The sequence below is a fragment of the Pongo pygmaeus genome, chromosome 19 (assembly GCF_028885625.2).
Source record: "Pongo pygmaeus isolate AG05252 chromosome 19, NHGRI_mPonPyg2-v2.0_pri, whole genome shotgun sequence".
NCBI classification, from domain to species: domain Eukaryota; kingdom Metazoa; phylum Chordata; class Mammalia; order Primates; family Hominidae; genus Pongo; species Pongo pygmaeus.
In genome coordinates, this window is record NC_072392.2 from 15,232,291 (window position 1) to 15,253,476 (window position 21,186).

Consider the following 21,186-nt stretch of genomic DNA (forward strand, 5'->3'; position numbering starts at 1 on the left):
CCACGCCTGGCTAATTTTTTTTTGTATTTTTAGTAGAGACGGGGTTTCACCGTGTTAGCCAGGATGGTCTCGATCTCCTGACCTTGTAATCCGCCCGCCTCAGCCTCCCAAAGTGCTGGGATTATAGGCGTGAGCCACCGCGCCTGGCCAAGGTAATTTCTTAAGTGACAATATCTCCTGGCATTCCTCCCTCATCACTGGCTGCTCATCCCCAGTCTCCTCTCCTTCCTGTACCCTCGCTAACCCCTGGCATGCCCAAGACTTAGCTCTGAACCCTGTTCCCCTTTTCTGCCTTCTGCTCTCAACTCCTCCCCAAGTAACTGTATTCAGCCCCACAACATTGAATACCCTTCGGTATAGAAGAGTGACTCTTGACTTTGAATTTCCAGCCCAGACCTCTCCCCTAAGCTAAAGACTTCTAAATTGAAGTGATTTGCTGACCTCTCTGATGGTCAAAATATAAATCCTGATTTCTACACCTTCCTCTAAATCTTCTGTTCCTCCTCCAGTCTCCCCATCTCAGTCCAAGATCCAGTTACACCCCAGTTGCTCAAGCCCAAAACCTAGAGTCATCTAGAATCATTCTTCCCTAACTCCCTACATCTAACCCATCAGCAAACCCTGTCATGAGACCTGTTTTCTTCTCTACTTCCCCTGCCTAGCTAAGCCACCAGCTACCTCCTAGAGTTCTTGTGAGGATTAATGCATTGCTTTTCACAGAATGCCTGGCACTTACGTGAGGTGTTTGTATTCTTAACATCATTGTCATTGTCATCATTGTCATCTCAGTGTCATCATCATGTCCAGTCTGGACTATGACCACAAACTCCTCAGTGGTCCCCAGTTTCCACTCTTGCCTCTCCCCAGAATTCATTCTCAACAGCCAGAATGAGCTTACAAAACACAAATCAAATCATGACACTCTTGTGCTTAAAACCCTTCAATGATGTCCCAACTGTCCTTCTCAGTACCACAGCCTGTGAGGCACCAGCGATCCTGCTCCCATCCCTCTCTCCCGCATTCCCCACCCTCCTTTCTTCAGCTAACTCAGGGCCTTGGTTCTTCCCTTTACCTCCTGGAATTTTCTTCCCGTGGTTCTTCCTATAACTGGTCCTTCCCTGTCTTTTAAATCTCAGACCACATCACTATGGAAGGAAGAGGCCTTCCCTGAGCAGCTCATTCCTCCATTGATGACTTTCCATTGGATCACCCTATTTGTTTCCTACAGAGCATGCTCCACTACCCATAGTGATGCATTTATTGTGTATTGCCTGTTTCCTCCAACTCCTTGTAAGCTGCACAATGGCAGGGACCTGCTCTTTCTTGTTCATCTCTGTGCACCCCGTTTCTAGAACAGTGCCCAGTACATAGGACAGGCTCAATAGAGTTGAAGAACACATGAATGGATCTCACTATTAGCTCTTCAAAACTAAAAGAGGCTGTCTTGAAGGTGATGAGTTCCCCAACAGTAGTAGGATGAACATGTGGTAGGCATATTGCAGAGGGGTCTGCAGCTCGATGGGATAGGGAGGAGGGATGGTCCAGATGACTCCGGGTCCCTGCCAGTGTTGGGGGCCACATGTGTGTGGATGACTGCACACACATGTGGTCCCCAACACTGGCAGGGACCTGACCACAGTCAGAAGGCTTCATCCCAGACAGCCTTCTCTCGGGCACCAAAGATCAACATCCACAACCTCAGGCTGCACCATGGCCAATCCTGCTCCTGAAATGCAAGGGATGTTTTCTGGGTTCTGGTGAAATCTTGGGGATACAATTGAAGTTTTATTAAAGCAAAGACTATAGATACCAGGTCATACGGTTCAGACACAGGTTCAAACATTTCGTACTAATTCCTGGGTATCGGCATCAGAGAAACTCTAAGGGTTGAAATCCTGGCATGCTGACAACACATTCCATCCCCTGTACCTCCCTTGCACCACCAGGGTCTCAGCATCTCATAAGAGCCTGTAAAATCCAGAGCCATTACTTGGGTAGAGATTACGGGTTGGCTCAGGGAGCCACAAAAATTTTAAAATGTCAAACATGAACCCATAAATGCAGAAGGTCTCCCGTGTTTTCTAAAATCTGGCCAAAAGCTGAGTCATAGACAAGGAAATTGTCCGGTGTCCTTGCCAAAATGACAGTGTCACCAAATTGATAAACAAGTCTGGGATCATTTTGAAGACAGCGATGATAGGAGACCACCAAGGGCTCAGGTTGGGGGCTGCTGAGACTGGCAAGATTTAGTTTCTCTAATTTTCAACCCAAAGCATTGACCTAGTGCCACACACAACCTGTTGATAGTCATGAGTTTGCTGTTGCTGCTGCTGCTGCTGTTTAAACAGAAAGGAAGAGTAGTAAGTGGTCATCTTCTCAGTGTCTGGTGCTTGTCCAGCCCACACACTGTGGCAGAGCAGACTCATCTGTTGTCACTGGGAAATGAGGGGCTGCAGGTACTGCCCTTAGACAATGGAGGTGGCCAAGGATGTTTGGGGACAGATTAGAGGAAAGTTCAACAGTTCCCTTCATGCTTTGGTGTTGAGCACTGGCCTCCTCTTTAAAAACAAAAGTGATTCAAAAAGGGACACATTTTTTGTGCCTAACACCTCAGCATGAAAAAGTTTATCAGCTACCTTTTCTTCTGAGACAAGAGAGGACTTTGTGAGCAGGGACAGGCCCTCAGAGACAGATTTTACTGAAGACAAACTCTGCCTGGGTCCCGCCTCATCACTGAAGTTGATGGAAGACCAGCCAGGGGCCAGGGCAAGCCAGGACTGTGCCCTTCCAGCTCTTGGGCTCCCAAGTCGCCTGTGGCATAATTCCAGTATTCTGACCCATTCTGCTACACATCAGGTCCACACAAATTAAACAAAGAGCAGAGGAACGCTTATGAGAACTTGGACTTGATATTTGGATCTTGGAGACTTCAAAACAAAAAGTGTTCATTCAATAGCAGGGCAAATGTTTTGCCTGAATCCTCTGGGTCAGTAGATTTTAAACTCGCCCATAGGGTCTTGGGGAGAAGGCTTGACACACCCTTCCCCCTCACCAGAGCCTTCCAGATTGTATGAGTTTGCAAACTAAAGCTCCAGGAACTGGCCTCGTTCAAAGCTACCCCATGAACCCTGCCTGCCACGCTCCAGGGCTCCACTCTCTTAATCAAGGCAGAGCGAACCTACTTGTTACTCAAAACCAATTTTCTAACATAAAATGTTCATAGTTATTTTCTGATTGTGAAAATAAAAGATCTCAATGAGGAAAACAGGTAAGGCAGCAAAAGAAAGAAAACAGCCAAAGTGATAAGAATCCCGTCACCCAAAATAATCACTGAAAATATACTGATGCATTTCTACCTTGTACAATTTCTGACATATTCTGCCTTATAGAGGCTTCTGGACTGTCACTCCAACTTGGAATCAAACAGACCACTGAGAAACCCGTGGAAGACAGCAGGTCTAAGGAAATCACAAAGATTAGAAATGCATGCATGTGCACCCAACTCCTTCCTAGTGTGGGTGGGGGGGATCTTTGAGATGGTCTGTGATTCTACTTACCCCTCACTCTCTGTTCCCACCAGTCTGCCCTGCCCCCTGTCCCTCAACTACGCCAAGCTCCTTCCCTCCCCAGCGATCTTGCACTTGACGGTCCTTCTGTACGGAACCTCCCCTAGATGTTCATATGGCTGGTTCCTGGCCACTCCTCAAGGAGACCTTCCTTCACCACTGCAATCCCTCTTTATCCCACTACCCTGTCTTATATAGTTCTTACCATTGCCCCCAAATTCTCCATGTTTACTGACTGGTTTGTCCAGGAAAACATAAGCTCTTGTTCACTCTTGTAACCTTAGCACCTGCAACAGTCTCTGGTCCATGACAGTTGTTCAAGAAATAGTCCTGCATGAAAGATCAGAAGAGAAATGGAGAGACTCCCAAAATGGGAAGTTCACATTTCAGGAAGTGAGAAAATGCTGAAATTCCAAGATGAGGGGAAGAGAGATGGGAGGTGAGACTTAACAGAAGCAGGAGTGGATCATTCAGGTAGATTCCGATGGGCCTTGTTAAAGATTTTCATCTGAAGATTAAGACCAATGAAGGGCCTCTGAAAGGTTTCAAAATGAGGAGTGATATAATTAGGTTTGTGTTTTTTTAAATGTCAGCCTGGATTCTATATGAGAAATGAATCACAGAGGAGCAAGAAAGGGTGCAGGCAAACTAGTTAGGAGGCTGCCCTGGCGCCTCTGACAAATGAGGAAGCAGCATGACCACAGGTGGGCAACAGACATTGGAACAATGGGGTGGCCTGAGGGACCAATGACAATACTGAGAAGAGAAAGAACTAACACGTCAAGGCAGACTCTAGATGTTTGGCTTGCCAGCTGGTGAAGCAGCGTTCGCTAAAATACTAGAAAGTGACAAAGGGGTAGATTAGGACTGTCTCTGGCCTAGTGACTTGGGGGCCTCTCTTAGATATCCCAAGGGAAGTGGCCAGGAGATAGCTGGATAAACAGGTCCGGGATTCAGAAGAGAGGTCTGGACTGGAAGAAAACAGAGATTCAAGAGACATCATTAAATAATAATAAGACGGCCGGGTGCAGTGGCTCACACCTGTAATCCCAGCACTTTGGGAGGCTGAGGCAGGTGGATCACCTGAGGTCGGGAGTTTGAGAGCAGCCTGACCAACATGGAGAAAGCCTGTCTCTACTAAAAATACAAAAAATTAGCCAAGCATGGTGGTGCATGCCTGTAATCCCAGCTACTCGGGAGGCTAAGGCAGGAGAACTGCTTGAACCCGGGAGGCGGAGGTTGCAGTGAGCCAAGATCATGCCACTGAACTCCAGCCTGGGCAACAAGAGTGAAACTCTGTCTCAATAATAATAATAAGACTTCACTTATACGTGGAGAGGTGGTAGAAATAGAGAGAGAGAAGCCTCAACAGATCCTAAAGTTTCTGAGAAGCGTCCATGTGAGAATGGTGGGGTGGCTGACAGAGCCCAGGATGCAGCAGAGATGGACTCTTTGAAGAATGCTGAAATAACTGGGACTTATGGAACTGCATAGGGCCCAACTGAGCTATTGCAAAAGAGTATGACTGGGTATGGGAGGGGATGGTCAAACCCTCAAGGGAAGTATTCCACACCAGGCTTACAGAGAGGTATTGGCTGCCAAGTTTCTATGATTTGAAAAGCCATGCTTCCCCCAAGGCCGAATGACTATATTTCTCAGCCTCTCTTGTAAATAGGTGTAGGTGTGACCATGTCACATTTCATTAAAAGAAAAGGGGATTCATTCTTCCCCACCTCCTTTCTCCACCCTACTGCTTGAATCATGGATGAGATGGCTGGAGCTCTAGCAGCCTTTTGTTTACTGAAGATGACAGCCAAACCCAAGAGATGGCAAAGAAATGAGCTAGAAAGTGTCTGCATCTCTGACAATTTCATGGAACTTCCATACCTCTCTCAAGCTACCTACTTCCAGACTTCTTTGAAAAGAGAGAAAAATAAATGATCTTATTTAAGCCCCTATCATTTGAAGATGTTCTCTTATACACAATCAACCCTAATCCTAACCAGAACACTAGCCAACCGGTCTACCCCATCCCCTGCCTTGTTCTACCCTTACCTTAGGTTACATCATTGCCCTAACAGGGAATATTCTCCTTCCCGTTGCCTGTATTGACTTAAATCCTGCCCATCCTTTGGAGGATGGATCAGATTCTACCTCCCACCAGAGATTTCCCTTCCGCTTCCTCCCTGAACTCAGGCGCTGTCTGCCTGCCTCCCTTTGGGCACCTGGCCTGCTCTGCCTTCCAAGGGAGTGATTCACCCTTCCATACTTATCTCCTGACTCTTCGACCAGGCTCGGGACCATCCAGGTAAGGCCTATGCATTCCAGATCCTCGTATTCCCTGGGCCGGAGAGGCACTGTATACAATATCATAATGAATATCCCCACACTAAGCCTCTCTTACCTCTGCCCACACGAGGCAGATAAGGAGGGGGTGCCAGAAAGTATACAAACACATTTAGAAAAACGAGAAGGCAGGCGGAGTCAAAGTCAGTTAGTTAAAAATCTAAAACGATTTCTAATATTAAGATGTAGCCTGGGGGCAAGATCTGGTATGTCTCTTTCAAACTACACAACCTAGATGTTAGACTGCCTCATGGCGCGATGCCAGGAGGCCCCATTCATGTAGAAAACAACATGAGTGGCAACCCCCAGAGAGAGCTGAAGTGTCATGGTCATGCACCAGAAAAATGAGTCCTTTCAGAAAAAAATACCGAGTCACGTGGCGCAGTGGCTCACACCTGTAATCCCAGCACTTTGGGAGCGAGGTGGGTGGATAACCTGAGTTCAGAAGTTCGAGACCAGCCTGCCCAACATGGTGAAACCCCTCTCTACTAAAAATACAAAAATTAGCCAGGCGTGGTGTTGGGCGCCTATAATCCCAGCTACTCAGGAGGCTGAGGCAGGAAAATCGCTTGAACCCAGGAGGCAGAGGTTGCGGTGAGCCGAGATCGCGCCACTGTTTATTTTTTCACACTTGCAACATATTCTTCACAAATCGATGTCAGTAATGAATTACTTTTGATTACTTAACAAGCTTTTTTTTTTCAAATATACTTTCTAAGAGCAAATACAGAGAAGGTAAATGGTTGGCAATGAGCATAATTCATTTGTAAAGGCAGTGTAATGTTTTAAAAATTACACATTTTTTTCAGCTTATTGTTTGCTGCCACAATTGTTAAACTCAATCAAAGAGGCCCCGGAGGATTCGCCACTTAAGGCTGAACTCCTAGCAAGTGCTGCCATGTTGGGGAAGATAGCAGCAGAGATAACCACCACTGGGGAAGTGTAAACGGAAATTTCAAATTTAGATTAAGCCTGAGTGGCGTGAAAACAAACCCAGCATGTTTAGGTGCAGTGTCCAGATGTTTTCAAAATGCCCTGATTGTGAGAGCTGAGAAGGGAGATGTGGAAAACAGACACTCTGGGGTCCTCACAGAAAGCAACGAGGCAGATTTGAAACCCACACTAAGGAGGCATTGTAAATGAACCCAAGAACATGAGCTTGGCACAGAAGGAACAAGTTGAGAGATAAGAAGTTTCCTGATTAAAATAACCCTAGTGCCTCTTTGAGATCTGCCTCTAGCACCAACTGACAGCTATTTCCAACGGCAGAAGACACCAAATGCAAATCTGTAACATGCTACAGGTCAATATTGCTTTCTTTCCTGCAGATGGTTTAAGCACAACTTAGCAACTCCTCTGCCGCCTCGCTTCTGCTGAAACTTAGCCGGGTTTTAACACGCCTGCCAAAACTGCCCCCTTCCGGGCCCAAGAGTCCAGGATTCCGTGCCAAGCCGCGTGGCCAGATGCCACTTGGGGATGGCGCCTGTGAGCACCAAAGCCTGCCCTTTTCGGGCTGAGTCACTACTTGTAACCACCAGGTGTCAGTAGCGAGTACGGAGACTCCCATCCGGAGTGCTTTGGGAACTTCAGCCAGACCCTAAAGGGGGAGAAACCGGATGCTGTGGCTTTGGGGACAAGCAGTGCTACGGTCACATTCTCAGGCACTCATGGGTATTTCATTTACTCAGTTGCCAACTCACCATGCAAACCCACCACGTAATTTTTGGGATGGCTTTAATTCAATGCCTTTCACACACTCAGAGACAAGATTAAGCACTGTTCTCACTCCAGTAGGACTGGGATCTTTTCTCTGCTCCCTCCACAACCCAGAAGGTAAAAACATAAAGCAGGGTTTTCTATTCCTTGCTTATCTTCTCCATATAAATTACCAAATGAGTATGTTAGCAGTTTCTATTTGTACTGTGGTTCAAGGAATTTAATTTATAATGCTTCAGCTTGGGACATGCTTGGGTATTACTGGGTACAAAGCCGTAAGAGGGAAAGTCCAGCAAAGAAATTAGATTATGCAAAGCCAGGACCAAAGGCCACTCCACTGCCTGTTTTATTGAACTGGATCTAAATTCGTTTCTCTCATCTGGTGTAGCATCTTGAATATATATACTGGATCTACGAGTAGCTGCAGCAACATTTAAAGCTATATTTCCGTGGCCTTTTAAACCCAGGATGTTAGGAAAGCTCTGCTGTATCTCTAGGTCCTTCCAGCCTGAGGACACATCTTTTGGAACAAAAGATCATGTGGATCCAGGTCCACGGGCTCTTAACATCAATCGCTATGGCCTACCCAGCCACCAAAACAGCTCATCCTGTTTACCTCCACCTGTCTGCACCCAAACACACAGAGCTCCTGGCTGGCTGTTCCTTTCCCTCTGGGTGCTTGGGGTATCTAGTTGGTGCTTCTGCTGCCAACTATCCCTTAATTTGACCCTCCTGAAGCCTGGCTTCCATATCTTACAAGCAAAGATGCTAAGGACAGAGTAGAAATACAATCTTCTGGATTAAGGACCCCAAGGCTTAGCTTAGGGTTTTGCAAATAGCTTCAAGTCCCCATCTTGCAACAGGGAAACATTCAAAGGTTTTGATGCTAGGTGGCATCACTGAGGCCCAAGACCTGGAAAGGCAGCCAGTCTTGTGTCCCTGTAACTGATGGTGCAGTGAGCTAGCCCCACTGTCACTGCAGCAGAAAGGGGCAGAACATTTCTGAATAGAGACAGCCACCAAACCAAAGATACACGTTTGATCCAATGTCCCAAGGGGGTCTGCCTAAGGCTTAGCTATCATACCACCTTCACAGCTCCCATGTCGACATTTTTTCAAATCACAAAAAGCATTATCCTAAGTGATCAGGAGGGCGCTAAGGGCATGTCTCTAGGTAGAGTGAATCACAATGATGCCTAGGATCTCAGCTTCCCCAGCGAGATCACCACCCCTCCCATTTTCCCTGGGCTGATGGCTCCCTGTCACATCACACCCCACCCCAGCAACAACATTCTGGCTTGTGTCTTCCAATAAGCGTTTCCAGCTCTGGACTGAGAAACGTGTTACAGGCATCTGAGGACAAGCTCACGGAGCACAAAACCAGCCTCACCGTTTGGTGATGATGAGAAACAGTGGTGGACATTTCCTGAGGAAGAAGTGCTACAGTTCTGCCAGAGATCAGTTGCGTGTCCATTGCCCACGATCCATTGCTAGAGAGAATCAGATAGATATCCTGAGTCAGGGAGGGAGTGAGGAGTGAAGGAAAAGGGGAAGGAGAAAGGCCCAGGGATGGCGAAAAGCACCCTCATCCACCTAGCCACCCCGCCCACCCCTGCATAGTAAGAGCCAATGTTTTATGACTTAAAAGCACCTTGTAAATGGAGAAGTTCCACATGCACACAGAAACGATTATGTGCAGAGATGTTTACTATAGTAGAAGGAGCGATGAACTCAACCTGAGACACCTGCTTTCAAGCCTTCTCTCCTCCCGGCATCTCGAGATCATTCCCCAAGCCTGCCTCTCTGAGTCTATTTCCTTGTTTATAGCTCCTATCAGTCTGATACTATCATCACCAGGCACAATGGACATACTGTGAAGATGCTTGTAAATGTTAAACTAAGTCACAAATCCCCAACATAATTATTCCTCACAGAGACTAGAAAATCATGCTTACAGGCCGGGCACGGTGGCTCACGCCTGTAATTCCAGCACTTTGGGAGGCGGAGGTGGGCGGATCATGAGGTCAGGAGTTCGAGACCAGCCTGGCTAACATTGTGAAACCCCGTCTTTACTAAAAATACAAAAAAAAAAAAAAAAAAAAAAAAAAAAAAAAAAAATTAGCCGGGCGTGGTGGCGGGCACCTGTAATCCCAGGTTGAGGCAGGAGAATGGCTTGAACCCAGAAGGCAGAGGTTGCAGTAAGCCAAGATCATGCCACTGCACTCCAGCCTGGGTGACAGGCTGGAGACTCCGTCTCAAAAAAAAAAAAAAGAAAGAAAACTAAAAAGAAAATCATGCTTACAATGTGCCTTAAATTAAGAAGTGAAAGCCACCATTGGAAAACTGCCTGAATGTCTGCTCATCTTCATCGCCAAGAAAATAACTTTTAAGATCTAATGGGCTGGACAGTTTTGTAACAGAAGTTACTCTGATGGCCTGTTCCTACCAGTGGAAGCTTTACTAACAAGGTGTTGTGTTCATGCCATAAAGCCGACATGGGACCTGTGAACTCTTTTCCAGAAAAGCCCATTTTAACTTTCCAATTTCAAGTCCTAAAAGGGTGTTTTATAAATTAATTCACCCATCTGACTATGGTTTGGAGAAAAAAAAAATCATAAATACTCCTCTTCTTCAACGAGGCTGCATCAAGAAAAAAAAAAGTTAAACAATCTTATCAAATGAAAGTCGGGGACCCTAGATCGGCTCTGAAGTTATTTGGCTTAAATAGAGAACTGCGCAGCTAACCTAGCCCGACGCTCACTTGGTTCCTATCACTGAATCTGCTCGCGTTTTCTCAAAGCAACTGGAAGGGGGCAGATTGCCAGAAACTTCCCTGGGACGTCTGAGACTTCCAACTGTCTGCAAATAACACAGTCCTGAACCAGAAGGAGCACGGGCTGGGAACCCAGATGGGGAAGGGCGGGCCACGCAGGAAGCCTCCCCGCCAGGCACTCACGCTGACGATCGTGGAGACGAACAGCAGCACCAGCACCGCGACGTGGAGGACGATGATACTCAGCAACAGGAGGAGCATTCTGGCGGCAAGTTCTGCTCAGCGGAGTTTCTGCCTGCGGGGAGAGCGCTGGGCGTGAGGCCGAAAGCACTGGGCCGAGCGAGGGAGGCGCGCGCAGAGGGAGGGTCCCGCGCACTAGCGGAAGGCCCGGCCTGGCCCAGCGCCCGCAGCCCGACCGCCCGCGCGGGTCAGGAGCCTTCGCGCCGCCTGCCGCCGAGAGGGGGCAGCAGCCGCCTGCAGGACCAGCGCCCAGTGCCCAGCGCCCAGCCGGGCCCGCCTGCAACAGAACATCTTTTGCTTTTGGAAACAAAACAAGCGGTTCGCACTTCTAAAACCACCCAGGGAACAGAAGGGTTTCCAGAAAATATGAGCAGAGGCCACTGCACGCTTCCACCTACCCCAAGCGCCTCCCGGCGACCTCCCTGGAAGGTGAGAGGTCACGTTCTCCGAGACCCCGGTTCAGATGGTGAATTCCCCTATGGGGTGGAGGTAGGGTTGAGGGGAGTAGGCGCCCAGATTTCCGTCTGAGACCTGGAGACTGCCGTGGCATGCGGTGGGGGAGACAGCGGCGAGGAGGCTGGTTTCCCAGACCCCAGTGCTGTCCGCATTCCGTTGGTCTCCAAGTTTCCACCCAACTCTGCCAGCGTAGAGGAACGGTCCTGGCCTCGCGCAGACTCTGGCGGCTCCGGAAAGGCGGTGCAGAGCCAGAGTAGTGTGGAAAGGAAAGAATGGCTCGGGATGCTTGCCCGGACCCTGCGCTTCCCGTCCACCGCGCGCTTCCCCAGGCAGCCCCTGGGGGCAGGGGGCATTCCGCTCTTGCGCTAGACCCACGTGCTCGCCTAGGGGTCCAGTCTGCACCCCAGGCACTCAAAGCCAGGACGCGGATCCCATCAAGCCTCAGCTCCGGTCTGGGTGCGGTGGGACAGGAGCCCAGGAGCCTGGACCGAAGGGAGTAGATGTCCAGCGAACGGGAGAGAGAGACAGAGGGTAAAAGGCTGAGTCTGAGAATTTCAGCCGGTCAGAGCCGGTAGGACATTTCTCCCAAGTAATGCGGTCCTCGCCCCTCATTTTAAACTTTGGGGGAACTGAAGTCTGGGATGACCTATTAGAGGACATGCATGGCTGTGAAAGATCTGGCTGAGACTCTGGGGACCACTTTAGGCAGAGTCTTGGGCCAGGGAGACAACGTTTCAATAACCCAGTTTGGAAAGTACCCAATCCCAGGCCCCTCCGTTCCTCTCCACGAGCATCACATTCAAAGAAACTCTGGAATGCACTGGAAGAAATAAACAAGGATTTCTGATGACTCCCAGAGGGTTTGAATTAAACCGATGGCAGGAGGCTGGGAACTGGGGAACCACAGGAGTCCAGCACTCTCGGGATGTCCGCCACAGGGACTGTTTTGCCAGTGTGTCCCAGAGTCAACGCCTCTTCAGCAAGGCGAGAACTGGGCCGCCCTTATCCTCCATCCAGACACCAGTACCATCACCCTTGCCCTGTAAGGTCTTACAGACCATAAAGGCTCTCCTCCTTGTATTACTCCAAGCCCCATTGGAGGGAAACAGGACACACAGGGGACCCTGTGCCCCTAAACAGAAGCCCCAGGGAGCTGGCCAAAGCCCCGCGCCTGCTCTGCGCTTTCTGGCACCCTCACTGGAAGATGCCCACATTTCTCCTCCATCTCCTTCACTCTGCCCACCAAATCACTTACAGCCCAAAGGAACAGCTGTCCCGATCCTCAGGGTGGCCTCAAGCACAAACTCGGGTGCGTTGGCTCCGCTGCTGGCGCCGCCAAAGCTGCGTTGCGGGGCTGCGCGCGCGCGAAGCAAGGGGGCAGTGGGAGGCTCCTGGCGTTCCCCTTTAACGGGAACAACGCCCTGTTTGCGTCGCTGCAGTAGGGTGTGTCCCTGGGTCAGCGTGTGCGGGAGGGCGGGACTCAGGGAGGAGAGGGGGCAGGAGAGAGGGAGGGCAGGAGACAGTTACTTGGCCTTAAATGCGCCTCAGGAAAAAGTCGGTCTCTGCAAAACCGCGGCGAGTTTTACTCGAAACCAGAGGCGGCTGAGCTTTCTCACCTCCCACCTCCCTCCTCCCCTGGCCCCGTGGAGATCATGGAAACCTAGTGTTGACCGAGAAACTGGCTCCTCAGCCCACTCTGGGAAGACCCAGCCAAATGTAGCTCAGCGGATGCCCAGGGCTGGGCTTCGGGGCGCGCCGACGCCAACCGCGCCGGTGCGGGGCTGAGGCTGGATTCCTCTCCCACTAATAGAGGGCAGCGGGCGCTTGAGCGCTGGAAGAAGTCCCTCTCCTCTCGGGTCCTGGAGCCCCTGCCTTGTCCTGGCGTCTTAGCCGGGCACACCTGCCCCGCTCCGGTCCCCGCTATTACTGTCTGCACCTATGAAGCATGCCAGCTTCCTAGGATTGGCGGGGATTGATCTAGCGGGCTCCGCTTGGGTGCGAATTAGGGGAAGAAAAGTCCAGCCGACTACTGGATAGCATAGTCTGGGATTGGGCTCCTCCTAGCCTGGGCAAAACCAGACTACCACCGAATAAGCTCCAGGCAGTGTTCCTGCAGCCGTCGAGCTTGGCTGTCAGCCTTGGCTGGAGTCCTGGCTATGGGGTTTGGGGGGCGGGTGCGAGGTGGCCATTGAGGTGGGGTTGGAGCAGCCAAGGAAATCAGCTGATTCATAGCCTCCTAACGTGGCCCGCCCAGCGTTACAGGGAGAGAGGCTAGCCCTTCAGTCTCGGCTTGGCAGAGGCGCGCCCAACTGAGACTCCCGTGCGCAGGCCAGCCTTGAGGCACGGTACAGGGAGCAGGAATGTGGATGTTAAAGGTTTTTGCCTGAAAATACAGCAGTTCACGCACGCGCGCACGCGCGCGCACACACATACACACACACACACACACACACACACACTTCCCTACCTCTAGTGTACTGTGTCATAGAAGCTCATCACTCTCAATGATTCAAATAATTCTATATTATTTTACGATTTGAAAGGGCCTGCTATTTTAGCTAATTGTGTATTCTTAGTGTAAGTAAAAATAAATTTGAAAAAATCTTCAAACAATGATCTTTTTAAAACTATCGTGTTATCAGATTAAAATGAAGCATACTTGTAAACATTGCATTTACAGTGCGCGTTATATGCCAGGCACTTTGCCTGGACTTTGTATGCCTGGTCTGTGAGAGGCAGTATGGTGCAGTGATTAGGCACTCTGGCTCTAGGCTCCAACAAACCTAATCACCCTGCTTACTTTTGTTGTGAATTTGGGCAATTTCTCAAGTTCACTGAGCTTCAGTTTTCTCAGGTGCAAAAGGAACTAGTAATGCCTGCTTTAAAGGTTTATGGTGGTGATTGAAGGAGACAATATGTACAAAGCAGTTAACATCGTGTCTGCAACATAATAAGGGCCCAGTGCCCAAATTGCCACCACTATTATTATATCACATTTAACTCTCACATCAACCCTTCAGGGAAGACCTGACCACCTCTGCACTAAAGTAGCTTGTAACTCTGATAGGTAGGTAGGTAGGTAGGTAGATAGATAGATAAGTAGGTAGATAGATAGATAGATAGATAGATAGATAGATAGATAGATAGATAAAGATTTATAAAAGAAAGTGCATATGCAAGTAGAAAAAAAGTCTAAAGACACGGAAATGTTTTCTTTCCTCCATAGGTCATTTTATAGGTTAGATTTGCTCTAGAAATTATTACTTTGTTTTATGCCATTTGGACATTTATTTATTTAACCAACACTTACGTGATCACAACATACTCAGGACTGTTCTAAGTAAGCACTTTACAAATATGAGCATATCTAACTCAGGGTTTTCTTTCCCTTCCTTTGTGATTTTCAAATAAATTTTTTAATAAAGTCTAATACACATACAGAAAAGTGCATATATTGGGTGCTACAGCTCGCTTCTTCCTTTCTTTTGAACCCAATAGTTTAATCAATAACCACCCAGGTCACAGCCATACCATACGCTGCCAGACAGGTAAACCCAACCCATCTGTCCCTCACTGCCTCTGGCCTCCTGCCTGGTTCTCAGTGGTGGGAGAGGAAATGCTACTCAGTGCCTGCTGACCAGGCTTGCCACACCCAGAGCCCGGCTGGCCAAGGCTCTGCTACAGGTGGCAGCTTCTCCCTGACCTGCTTACCAAGGCCACCTGCCAGCTGTATGTGCACAGCTATTTTCCATGGGGGAAAAAGCATCTAGATTCCTTTCTTCCTTTCAATCTGGATGCATTAGGGTTTCTAGATGCTCTCAGATGGCCCCCACCTCCCCAGCCAGAGTGTATATCCACCTCTTAACCAAGGATATAAAAAGCTCTCTGAATCTCCAGTCTATTCCAATGCAAATGCACCATCTCTCCTGCAATCCTTTTCATTTACAGCTTGCAGGGGGTGGGGAATTAGGCAATTCTTGTAAAGCGTAGGCACACATCACCCAGAGGCACAGTTTGCCAATAAAACTCACCCGGCCAAACAGCGTGACCCCTTCTTCCAAGCAGATTTCTTTGCAGTCAAATGCAAGGGATGCTAAGGCAAGACCCTCCCCACAGGGCAGCCAGAGACCCGCAGCCGACAGACTAAGCCTGCAGCTTCCAACCAGGCTCCCCGAGATGTTCCCTGGTGGTGCTCCCTGTAACTGAAGCCAGACCAGGCGTCTTTCCAGTTTATTCAGGGGCTGATCCAATGCTGGGATATGTCATGGTGGCCTGAGAGGTTCTCAGCCTCTATTATTTAAAGAGACAGTGTCCAACTTTGTGTGCTTTCCAGAATACAATAATCCCAAGAGGCCGTGCAGGGCATGGAGAAACTGGAATCAGAAGGGAGAAGAGCTTTGAGTATGCCTGAAGCCTGTGATGCCAAGACTGTTCTCACTGGAAGTGCCAACCTGTGTAATAGTAAAGAGGTCCCACTGGCTCCCCTCCCCTCCCAGTGAATTCTGCAGAGATTAAATATACTGTGTGAAGGATCTGTGTCTACAGTGTTACATATGTGCAGGTAAGTTTTATTTTAAATGAACTTCATTTTAAGGAGCCCAAACATTGCACAGCTAATCTCTCACAGCATCACAGCAGTGAGCCAAATGTCTCAAGAGTCACCAAATCAAGCCTGCTTTGTTCCAACCCCTGTTTGGAAAGATTCCCTGTTACCTGCCCTGTCTGCCTAGACCCCATCGCAAATGATCACATGTGTTGTACATTAGAATAAAACTTAGGGAAATGGGTTCTTCTGACTCTGTCTTTAACGTGCCCTAATCAAGCTGACCTTCATGAGATCATTCAATGCAAGTAAACACACCTCTGTTGAAAACTATTGAAAACTTTCTAACCTGTCAGGCAGGACAGGCTGGAAGAGCAATTGGAAATTCTTGGAAATTCTTGGAGAGGGAAGTAAAGGAAGTTATGGCATATTTAGGTTCTTTGCAGCATACCCACTCCAGCTGCCAGAGAGTCCTCCATCCCTTGAACCGCTTCTAGCTGCAAACTCTGACACAAGGGGACTGGTTTCATTGCATGAGTTTCCTGGAATTCTGGCACTTGGGGCATAAGACTTCCTCTTGTGTTAGGGATCCCCAGTCTAGAGAGACCTGCAGAGTTTGGAGAAGTCCCTCCCTGTCACACACTTTACGTTTGGTTGGACTCTCCAGTCACAAGGGCCTCTCAATGGCCGTCTCCCCTGTTCTGCCCACAGCCAGCATCTGCTCAGAGCCAGCATCACAGCCAGTGCCAATAAGACAGTTTCACCTTTCTCTCTTTGCTGAGATCATTTTTATTTTTCACAGCAGTGGTTCTTTAGAATCACTCAAGAGCTTTGTGAATGACCTAGCCTGGGCCATGGTCAGAGAAGCTGACTCAGGCGGTTTGGGATGGGGCTCAGGTATGGGTAATTTCCAGTGTCTCTCTCCCCGCTGGATGTTTCGTTGTCCAGCCAGGTTGTCATGTGGAGTTAGATTGTCGCTGGTTTCCTTCCAGCTCCCTTCTGTTGTGGAACCCAAATGGAGATGAGGTGCAGTGTGGGCTGCTGCAGCATTATGCAAATTATAGGTCTGTTCTGCCAGGCAAAATGGGGTGTGTGTGTGTGTGTGTGTATCTGTGTGTGTGTGTGTGTGTGTGTGACAGAGAGAGAGAGAGAGGAGCCTCCCTCCATCCTCCTCTGACATGGTTTGTACAGGGACTGGGAACAGTGAGCATGGTTTTTGCAGCCTCTCCAGACAGCCTTTTCCTGGGTACTGCCATGATCAGCTCCAAAGGCTACATGACAGAGGCTGCTGTCCCTCAGGCCAGGATCAAGCCTGAAAACGTCTAAGATTATTTCTGATCTAAGAGCTAAAGATTCAGAGGAAAAGGGGTGGGGTCTAGTGAATGTGAGGCATGGCTTCTGGCCAGATAGGACCAGTCTGATCAGCCCTCCCTCTCTCCTTCCTTGAGCTCCACATTCTGAGACCTGCTCTCTTGGCCTCACGTCTCTTTTGCCTGGGTCCTCCATCTCCAGCAGCCAAACACTGAAGTCCCTGTTGGCTGTCAGCACTAGAGCTGTTCACTGTTGTATGCCACTGGCCCTGTCTACCAGATGCCAACACACTCGTCTTTACCCATCTGGGCCAGACTCTCTTCCCTTCCCAGAGTCAGGTGAGGAAAACTCCTTCCTGGTCTCCCATTTCCAATAACCCTGTTCTCAGCCAAACGGGACCCCTATCCCATGCATCTGTGTTGAGCAATGTCTCTGCAAAGCTGTAGGCGATATCCCACTGAGCCTCTTGCAAAATAAACACACAGAATAGTCACCAAATAACATTTATTATTATTTGCTATCCTCCCTTCCATTTACGGATAGGAAAAATGAGAATCGGGATTCTCTGAGGAAACACAGTTGAGTCAATGAGACTAGCTATTTCCAGCACCTGAGCTGTTCTGCTACACCACGCTCCATCGGCTCAGTAGCATCAATTACCCACAAGTCCTTGATAACGATGACAATAGGTTATATTTACTTCGTGTTTAGCATATTCCAGGCACCATCTTGAACATTTTATATGCGTCAAGTCACTTAATCCTCACAACTGTATGAAATAGGCACCCCATCATCCTCTTTTAGAAGAGGGAGAAACTGAGGCACAGCGAGATGTTCAGTCACTTTCTCAAGACACACTGCAAAGAAATGACAGAGGCTGGATTCTAACCAGGCATTCTGGCTACAGATCCTGTACTCACAGCCTGGGCTATCTGACGTTCTACCATGCCTCTAATTGTACCCAGCACGTCCCTAGCATATCTTTTCATCATGCTTCCATAAACACTATCATTTAATGTCCTATTTGTATGAAAGATATTCTCACATTACACATATTTATGCATTCACGTTTCTTTTTCCATCAAAAAGCAAGAACATATCCTAAGACATCCATTTTTTTTTCGGCACCAGTCACATTAGTACAGCTTTCAAGAATCCTGTCTCATCCTGCCAATAAGGCTTTGTGCTCCTCCAGGGACATTTGCATTCCATATGTCTGTATAGCACCAGCACTGGCAGAATCCTGCCTGTAGGTGACAATTTAATTTCATAAGAATGAAATGTTGTCCATGACAGTGGAATCCCAGCAGACTCTTGAAGAGGGAGGAAGCCCTTCTGCACTTTATAGCTAATAAAATGCTGTTAACATATAGCAGTATCTTATTTAAGAGGAATCATTATAATCATTTTCTATGTGAAGAAACTGAGGCTTGGAAAATTTACAATGTTTCCTCCAGGGACTAGCTAGTGAATGCCAGGGCTGGGGCTTGAAAAAGTCAGTTCCTCTGACTCCCAGACCTGTAATTTTTTCACTATGCAGGCTCCCCAGAGAGAAAACCAGAGGCAAGTCTGAGTTTGGTGTTTGTCCAGGTGATGAAGTTGTTGTTGGAGCATCTATCCCACCAGGTGCTCAGTCAATATCTGAAAAGTGTTTACACTAAGAATGAAGTCTTTCCTGTGTCCTCATAGCCAGCAGCCTGTGTGGGAGTTCTTGGCCAGCCCTGGACACAGCTGGCCTGGAAGGGTCCTCAAAAGTCAGTCCTGCCTCATCTAGACTCAGCTAGACTGTTTTGATGTTGAGTGAGAGCAGCTTGTTGAAAGAACAAGCAAGGCAGAGAAAGAAGGCAGAGGGGAAGGAAGGAAGGAAGGAAGGAGGGAGGGAGGGAGGGAGGGAAGAAGGGAGGGAGGGAGGAAGAAAGGAAGGAAGGAAAGAAGGAAGGAGAGAGGGAGGGAGGGAGATATGGCTAGGAAGAGGGGAGGGAAGAGAAGGAGAAGGGAGAATAAAAGGAACAGAAGGAGCTAGTTTGACTTCTGTGACAGAATCTTCTACAAATGCAAGTTTGAAATTATGTCAGGTCCTAATCCCTAGAAGATATTCTTTATGAACAACACAGATGCAGTCAGAAAGCAACATAAAGACACACAAAAAAACTCACATTGACACAGGACTGTTCCCTAAATGACATCTTTAAAATACAGAAAGGTATCTTGGAGTAAGTTGTATATTAACTCCTTCACCTGTGGGAGAGAGAAGTCGCAGAATTATTATGTTGTGGCAGTGGGACCAGACCAAGTACAAAGGATTCTCTGTTCACAAATGCATTGTTGCTTAGGAAAGCCAGATTCCACAGATGCAAGTGGAGGGGAGAAAGCAGTCTTTTCTCTGACATCTCATGAGCTAGCAGCTAGAGGATTCGGGAGCAATTTAAGCAAGAGTCAGAAATGGATGTATACTTGGGATTGCAAACTCTAAAACTTTTCTAAGACTGTTTACTCCTAAGTGAAAATGCTTCTGCTCCAATAGGGCATAGGTTCAAATAAAACGGAGAAGCAGAGCAATCTTGCCACATGGGAATGCACGGAATGGGGAAGAATGCAGGGATTTTCTAGGCCACTGCAGACCAGGCATAGCAATGTCGAGAAATGCAGCCTTGACTTGATGTGAGAGATTGTCCTTATTGAGAGAGGTGGACAGGAAGGCCCATGTAACCCAAAGAAATGCCTGCTTCAGGCAGTCGAAGCCACACCAAGAAATGGGGCATTAATCTCCAGCAAGGACAAGGTGAACACGAACGGTCCTGGATGGGACCCTGGGAGGACAAGCCCCACGACGCATCATAGTCCCCACAATGCATCATTCTGTGTGCACTTCTGAGCCTAGGGAGCACCAGTTGTACTTAAAATGAACTGGAGACCAGATGTTTTCTTCATCTCCAAGTTCCTGAACCACTTATCAAGTGTGAAACCTCAGCTAAGCCAGGGAAGTTCACAGACAAAGGTCAAATCCTTTCGAGACGTTCAAGGGAAAGCCGGGCAAAACTTCAAGAATGTTTACTCTTCATTGTTAGACTAGGAAATATCTAATCTACAGGATTTCAGTGGTAAGCCTGGGCCTATGTAATTGTTTTACTTTAAATTTTGGGCCCAGAAATTAAAATTCTAAAAATGTATCTTTAGAAAGTCATGGATATGCAAAAATTTGGCTATAATGGTATTTATAGCCGAATAAAGGTGACATGTTTTATAACAAAGAAAAGTGTGAACATCCTAAATCTCAAAGACTAGAGGAATGATTGAGTAACTTTTGATACAGTCATAAGATGAAATATTATGTAAGTATTAAAAATAACGTCCAAGAAGAATGTTTAATGAAATGAAGAGCCATTCGTGATGGATACAAAATAGCACACCTATAATTTGTTGAGCACTGGCTATGTGCCAGGCACTGTGCTAACCCTCTCATTAAATACTTCCAACAATCCCATGAGGGGAGAACTGCCGTGACCTCCAAGACACCCACACAGTGAGAAAATGGTGGAGCCAATATATAAACTTCGACCACTTGAAGCCAAGACCCCAGGTTCTTGACCACTAAATTCCACCAAATGTACAGTCTTTGAGTACCACTGTGACAAAAGTGAAAGTAAAACTGAAAGAATGCAAAGACTGAAGAATGCAATACGACAGAATTTGTTCAACACTGTGTTTCCAAGTTCTAACATTAAATGGGAGAAATAACCGCATGGAGCTGAACACATAACAGGATTCATTGTGATGAGCGATCGCAGATCTCAGCCTCGTGCCTCCATCATAAGGAGTCTGTGACTCTGTAACTTCAATGTAGGAAACACACACTGCTTCAACCCCAGGGAGGCACTGGGAGGGCCACGAGCCAGGTCTTGCTTCGTCTTTTGCACTGATCCCAAGTGGAGTCACTCCAAGCACAGAGGTGCTATGGCAGTATTGGAATGAGCTGTGCATCTTACAATGTTGATGGTAAAATGTAGACATTTATATAGACCATGAGTTTAATGATTGTACCTTATACTTATTTAAATACATTGGGAGATTAAGAAAAATAAAAGGAAAAAAGAGAAGTGTTTTTGAAGTTTCTTGATCTTGAGGGAGCCTGAATGAGCCAACAGTTCGTTGGTTTAGGTATGTGACTTTAAATATGAGAATCCCTCCAACCCACAGCAAGAGCATGGTCAGACATGTGGTTCAGATGAGTAAAA

General features: G+C 47.8%; 1 protein-coding gene across 3 annotated transcripts in view; it reads right to left on the bottom strand.

The window, feature by feature from the left end:
* PMP22 (peripheral myelin protein 22) overlaps positions 1 to 15,348 on the bottom strand; it is a 35,779-nt gene extending 20,431 nt beyond the window's left edge. The window contains exons 1-3 of one of the 3 annotated variants that reach the window (XM_054458395.2): positions 15,129 to 15,348; positions 10,585 to 10,696; positions 9,019 to 9,118 (exon numbers count right to left, since the gene is read on the bottom strand). In XM_054458395.2, coding sequence (XP_054314370.1) covers positions 9,019 to 9,118; positions 10,585 to 10,662 — 178 coding nt within the window. In that variant the 5' untranslated portion in view covers positions 10,663 to 10,696; positions 15,129 to 15,348. Of the gene's footprint in view, positions 1 to 9,018; positions 9,119 to 10,584; positions 10,697 to 11,039; positions 11,707 to 12,352; positions 12,491 to 15,128 lie in introns of those variants that run through there. The other 2 variants (XM_054458392.2, XM_054458393.2) reach the window with 2 other exon arrangements.
* Positions 15,349 to 21,186: the final 5,838 nt, after the last annotated feature.